The sequence below is a fragment of the Eucyclogobius newberryi genome, unplaced genomic scaffold (assembly GCF_026437365.1).
Source record: "Eucyclogobius newberryi isolate DKJ021-1_F unplaced genomic scaffold, fEucNew1.0.hap1 SCAF_5, whole genome shotgun sequence".
NCBI classification, from domain to species: Eukaryota; Metazoa; Chordata; class Actinopteri; order Gobiiformes; family Gobiidae; genus Eucyclogobius; species Eucyclogobius newberryi.
The window spans coordinates 22,182,012-22,189,048 of NW_027316167.1; the positions used below are offsets into that span (position 1 = coordinate 22,182,012).

Below are 7,037 nucleotides of genomic sequence, written 5' to 3' on the forward strand. Positions count from 1 at the left end.
TTTTCCACAGGTTTTATCCCACCAAACTAATGTTTATAAAAACATGAAAAACATGAAAAGCTGTCATATGCCCTAAAGGTGGACCGCTTAACTTTTCTGGTGGATGGGACATTGCCTGCTTGTCTCCATGGAGATGTTATTGCTTTGCAAGGATTTTTTCTCAGTATGGCATTAAACTTTTCCATCCCCATGGAAACAAGCAGGTAGCACCACCAAGCAAAGGTACAAGCCAAATCTGTGGAGAGGCAAGCCCACATAGAGTAAGAATGCATAATGCTAAATAGACGTTGTTAATGCCATACTAAATACTAAGAAAGTTGTGTACAATGCATTGTAATTGTGGCATAAATTCAATATTTTAAATTATATAAATGTTAATATTCACTTTATCAGATGTAGTAATGGTTTCTTACCTGCCCAACAGAAGAATAATTGGATATATAGTGACAATAGAGATGCCGAAAAGCAGTCGTGAGATAATCATGACCACATCATTTCCAGGATATGACATAAGAATATCAGAAGCCACGTCTCGCCCAAACGTCATGAAGCCGTATACACCTGACCATCAACAGAGGAGCACACACTGATGAAGCAAAACTATCCTGTCCCTCAAAGCCAACACAAACTCACTCACACTCACCAGTCAAAGTGTAGATAAGCAAACAGAAAAACATGGAGACCACCGAGATGCCGACCCAGTGGGAGATCTTCTGGTTCTCCATGCTGCTGTAGATGGTTATGCAGGCCTCATGACACTGTAATTGTTGTCATGTGCAGTCACTCTTATGATATGCATGGTTAGAATAACTTATCTCATATATATGTTCCTTACCTGAAAACCAAAGCAAATGGTTGGTACAACACTGAACATTGATGCCCAGGAGCCCACTCTAACAAACAAACAAACAAACAAACAACAAAACAAAAGTGAATTTAAGACAAATAAAACCTCATATACACATATACAAGTATGTGAAATATGAGGGCGTCTTTAGATGAGCTTTTGTTGTTACTGACCCTTGGGTGTGCTCTGGAGTAATGATGACAGTGTGGCTCTCCATCAAGTAATATTTGACAATCACGGCTACACAGAGGTACGTAGCAGCCAGCGTCCCCAGCACACTGACACAAGGAGAATAAGAGTTTAATAACGAAAAGAGTATGTCACTGGTTCGCGGATAAGCCTTGTACCTGGTGTATTTCTGGATACCAATTTCTTTTGGGATGGACAGTGGTAAAATGATGACAACACACATGATGAAGAGGGCAAAGCGCTGGTCCGTGTACCAGTGATATGGCATTTCAGCCTCAGAAGAGCCAGTGGCAGTTTCATATAAAGAAATACACACTGTGGAGTGAAGCCATGGAATAACATTATTCAAAGCACAGAATAAGAAATAAAAAATATAGGAGGACTATCAAAGAGGTATGTGCGCCTCCTATACAGTTACTATACAATAAATCACTTGGCTCCATGTTTTTAATGAGACCAAGACAAATGCTGATATGTTGATGAACAATAGAAAGTGTTGAACATAGTATGGTTAACAATATCTCAGAGAACTGCTGCAATGTAGTATTTTACTGTTTGTAAATCCTATCAAGTGATTGGTTTACCAGAGTGACAAGAGTGAAATTATTAAAGGTTTTCAGGCGGTCAAAATAGGTCACATGAAAATGGAATTTGATGTAAGAGATTCATTTTTGATTGAGCAAATTGGATGCCACAATTCTAGTGTTATACATACACAATGTTAGACCCTGATGTGACAAAACATCGCTATAATTTGTAAATACAGTAACCCTGTTCTAAATTTAAGCATCTGAGTTTATTTTAAAATAATTTAACATACTGTCTTTTGGACATTTTTTTTTATATTTTCCATCATTTTCAGTCCAGCAAATCTTCAAAGTTAGCAAAGAAAATTTTGATTTCACAATGTCATCAAAACTAGATGAGTTTGTTCCTGATATCGTACCATTCTGTGTACTGTTAAGTGGGAAGTTTTAATTACTTGTGAGTGCTGGAGGGGTCAAATAATTAGCTTTTGTACTTCAAGATGATTATTAATATAGATGATAGCAATGCATTTATTTTTTCTTTCAGTGTCATTGAATGTCCTTCAATAATGTATTAGTTTTAATTGGAATTTCTGCAATATATAGCAGTTTGATATGTGTTTATAATATGTGACAGAACAACTATACAACAGATTAGTGCACAAAATATTATGATTAATTATTTTCTGGTGTTTACATTTTTGTGATTAAGTCAGCACTTACATTTCTCCAGTTGGTCCTGCACCACCACTAAGAAGGCCACACAGATCATGAAGAGGTTGAAGCAGAAACACACCTCACAGAGCTGCCCCACAGCGCGACCACACACCTCCCTCACCACGTCCTGATAAGTCTTCTGTCTGCTGATGGATGAGGCATAGCCCAAAATCACCAAACCACTGATGAGGAACACCAGTGACACCTGAAAAGAAACGCAGACATGATTTCTTACCAGAGGTATTCTTCAACACTGTAACAGTACTCTTATTTGAATAAAAACTTTATGTTGACAATATTAAATTAGTTAAACATTGAATTTCATTCACACTCACCTTCAGTAATGAGGCTTTTGTGGTCTATCTTTTGAGATACCAGATTTAGTTCATGAACGGTTTTGTATTTCCAATTATACTTTACTACTTAAAGATTAAGATTATGTTATTGTAAATCAGATGTAACGTTCAGACAATTACTCTTCCAGTTACTCTTCCTTGTGTAGTTTCCCTATTTTGTTTTTGTATTTGAGTATTATATTATTACCTTTATTCTTACTTGTGGACAATTGTCGCATACTCTGCCCACCTCTGTTCTTACTTTCACTGTGAAAAGAGTGTAACTACTGAGCTACACAATGAATCCTACTGCTCTCCTGGCTTTAGCTTTATACAAGTGCAGTACATTTTGTGGGCAGATATATGTTACATTGTGGGGACTAAAATCTGTATATATGGGGAACCACTTCCCTTATGGCAACAAAAATCATCTCCCATGGCGTTAATCCTTTTTTATTAGATGAACAACATGATTTAAAGTTAAGATACGTGTTAAAATAGGTTACGGTTAGGGTTTAATTTCTTATTTTATTTTTTGGGGAAGCGTACAGACGCTTGGGTGTGCATTTGTAACAACAAATCACAATTGCTATTTTTTCAAAAGCATAAAGCATTTCATTATACGCTGTTTTCATTGTAATTAATAACTGGACGAATCAAATGAATCTGCCCTTGTGGTCCTTCTCTGTTTGCGTGACCTTTTGAAGTCTACGATGCCTGGATTTTTCTGTTATGCAGGAGCACTTCCAACAAATTGAATCCACACAGAAATGATGCTTCATTAGAGGTCACTTGTGAAGAGAAGTCCCTTTGTCACATTCAGGAGACATATGAGATCTCTATGTCAAATCAAATGAACTACAACCCTAAACCAGTCACACCTCGAATTTACACCATCTATCTGCCATCAGGCTCCCTAGTGGTAATTGGCTTAAATTATTTTAACATAGATATTTTATATTTAAGCCTGCACCAATTGGGGGCATAAGGAGTTCTTAACAAAAGCATTCTGTCCTACAAAACTCACAACACATTAAACACTGAGAAACATTCCTTAGTAACAGTAACATAGGCCTGAAATTTAAAATGAATAGGGCACATATGTCGTATATTTGTTTTGCTCTTCGAAAAGGCCAAATATTTATCCATCTACATAAGTTCACAAACAAATAAATAGGCTAATAGGCCAAGGCCTATAGTGAGGGTGAGGTAAGAAACATTGCAACCATCAGCTTTTCTGCACTGTGTGGGCCCCGTCACCGCTTTTGGTTTAAAAGGCCTATTTCTAATGTTTTAGTATTTGTCAAGAAAATGACTAACCAGCTCCACGGAAATGGCAGTGGTCACTCCTCCCGCTTTCTCGAAGGCCCAGGGAAAGTTGAGCAGACCGGCTCCCAGTGCTGATTTGAGCATGATGAAGATGGCACCAAACGAGCCCAGTCTCGGCTGGTCTGTGTGCGAGGCCGAGCGGGAGAAGAGACAGATGCTCTCCCGGGCAAGTTCCTCCATCTTCACAGAGCGGGATTTTGATTTTCTCCCACAAACACAACTCTGCAGATATGCTTTTGGGGTCCCCCTTGGTGCGGCTTAGTGGCTCATGCCTTGGAGTGAAACTAACTAGAAAATGTTTGCTATACACTTTCCAACCCTGCACATCCCATCCCATACAGCTGTATATTTAGATAATTAAACATTTCACCCTGAGGTGACACATTTGACACTAAGGTGAGCATGTTTGATGTGTGTGTCCTCCATTTTCAGTCTGACCTGTCCAGTGGCCCCTCCATGATCTCTACAGAGGAGTATGGGCTATGTTTTCAATGAGCCATTTTATTACAACCATCAGCATTAAAGGCTACAATTTATGGGTTAATATATGTTTTTAAATATATGGCCTTTGGGTTCTGCTTGAGCTCAGGAGGTCAGTTGTTTCTTATGGGAGGAGTTGGAGTAGAGCTGCTCTTTCTCCCTTGGAAATGGGGCTTGCTGAGCTATGGAAGAGAGAGTGGAAAGGGATCTGTGTACTCTGCATCTGGACACTACAAAAGCAAAGAAAATGGACACCTATAAAGATAGATATTCGATCAAGACAAGCCTGGTTACATAAAGATGATTCCGCATATGTTATTTTAGGTACTTATTAAAACAGCTTAACTTAATAGGCTTCATCTTCAAAACTGAGAAATTATAAACCTCAATGTAATTTTCCCGTAATTACATTGAGCAGATTGTTTTTAACATGCTTATATTTTCGAAAATTGGCTATGTGACATTTTTAACTCTATGTGCGCCACTCGGAGGAAAACACTGTTGTAACAAGGTTAAAAGATTGAAGTTGATTTTGAATCATCTGTCACCCATATATATATATATATATATATATATATATATATGTATCTATATAATATATAGATACATATACATATATATATAAGATAAGATAAGATAAGATTCCTTTATTGTCCCACATGGGGAAATTTCATTGGTGCAACGCAGGTAGATACAGAGGTAGATACAGAAGAACAGATCACTTATAGGAAGTCTGAAAAACACTTTCAGTAGAAGATCTCCTATAAATAAATAAATATATGTATATATATATATATATATATGTAAGCTATTCCTTTATTGTCCCACATGGGGAAATTTCATTGGTGCAACGCAGGAAGATACAGAGGTAGACACAGAAGAACAGATCACTTATAGGAAGTCTGAAAAACACTTTCAGTAGACGATCTCCTATAAATAAATAAAAACTCCCATAGACAATAAATAAATAAATACATAAATACCATTGCATGTGATCACGACAGTAATTGCACATGAATATGTGTCACGACAGCACATGGATTGCACATGAATTTCACAGTAATTGCACATGAATTGCACATGAATTCCAACAGCAATTGCACATATGATAGAATTGCACATTGTTAAGTCAGTATTGCGAGTGTTCAGGACTAACAGTGTTTGTTATAAAGTCTGACAGCAGCAGGAAGGAAAGACCTGCGAAACCTTTCCTTCACACAGCGAGGGTGGATCAGTCTCTCACTGAAGCTGCTCTCCAGAGTGGACAGAGTGTCCTGCAGGGGGTGACACTCATGGTCCAGCATAGATGTGAATCTAGCCAGGACCCTCCTGTCCCCCACCTCCTGCACCGAGTCCAGAGCGCAGCCCAGGACGGAGCTGGACTTCTTGATGACTCTGTCCAGCCTCTTCCTCTCCCTCTCTGTGATGCTGCTGCTCCAGCAGGCCACACCGTACAGGAGCTGATGCCACCACAGAGTCATAGAAGGTCTTCAGGGGTGGCCCTGTCACTCCAAAAGACCTGAGTCTCCTCAGGAGGTAGAGCCGACTCTGGCTCTTCCTGTACAGTGCGTCTGTGTTATGAGTCCAGTCCAGTTTGTGGTTCAGATGAACACCCAGGTACTTGTATGAGTCCACTCTCTCAATGTCCCGTCCCTGGATGTTCACTGGTGAGGGGGCAGTGGGGTGGCGTCTGCGGAAATCCACCACCATCTCCTTGGTCTTCCCCGCGTTGATGAGGAGGTGGTTCCGCTGACACCAGTGCACAAAGTCCTGCTCCAGTCCTCTGTACTCCGCATCATCGTCGTCCGTGATGAGTCTGATGATGGCAGAGTCATCAGAGAACTTCTGCAGGACACAGCTGTCCGTATCGTGTCTGAAGTCTGCAGTGTAAAGGGTGAAGAGAAAGGGCGCAAGGACAGTGCCCTAAAACCGTGTCAATACAATAGAAAGGTTTGCGAAAGTAAGTGTATTGTAACATCTGGATTTAGGTGTGTGTGTGTGTTCGTGCGTGTGCACGTGTGTGTGCACGTGTGTGTGTGTTGCAGTTTTAAATTAATATGTGGGACAATCGGAGATTAGAGCAAGAGCAAGGTGTTGTGGGGACATGAGGCTTATCTGGCTGACTGGAAACAGCACATTCCAAACTTGACTAAAAACAATTAAACTGAAACTAATATTATCCGATAAAATAAGAGTGTTAGCCTCAGAGAAGAGAGGAACATTGGCATACATCATAGCCTCAACAGATTAACTTTTTATTGAACTGCTGCAAGAACCATACAATGTGTTGTATTTGTGGACAGATATAAAAAAAAATACCTACAAGCTGAACAAAAAATGGCTTTGATAAAATAACATTGAAATACAAGATGTTGTACAGTAAGTTGTTTTTGCATAATAAAACAATGCATGCTGAATACACACTACATTTCTGACTGCTTGAGCATATTTTTCATCTGGCACAACTGCATATCAGCTTGAAGGCTTCATAGATTCTATATTTCTGATCAACTTGTTGATGCCTGACAAACCTGTGCTTGTTGAAGTATCAGGCCTTAGACTGTCCATGTATGTGTCACTGCCTTTGTCTACACAATGGAAAACAGTTTTTTC

General features: G+C 39.3%; 1 protein-coding gene across 1 annotated transcript in view; it reads right to left on the reverse strand.

The window, feature by feature from the left end:
• The window catches only part of slc38a8b (solute carrier family 38 member 8b), a 5,585-nt gene extending 1,412 nt beyond the window's left edge, over positions 1-4,173 (reverse strand). The window contains exons 1-7 of the mRNA XM_072465093.1: positions 3,936-4,173; positions 2,287-2,485; positions 1,195-1,351; positions 1,021-1,125; positions 836-893; positions 644-758; positions 414-561 (exon numbers count right to left, since the gene is read on the reverse strand). Coding sequence (XP_072321194.1) covers positions 414-561; positions 644-758; positions 836-893; positions 1,021-1,125; positions 1,195-1,351; positions 2,287-2,485; positions 3,936-4,124 — 971 coding nt within the window. The 5' untranslated portion in view covers positions 4,125-4,173. The remainder of the gene's footprint in view (positions 1-413; positions 562-643; positions 759-835; positions 894-1,020; positions 1,126-1,194; positions 1,352-2,286; positions 2,486-3,935) is intronic.
• Between the last annotated feature and the right edge of the window lie 2,864 nt (positions 4,174-7,037).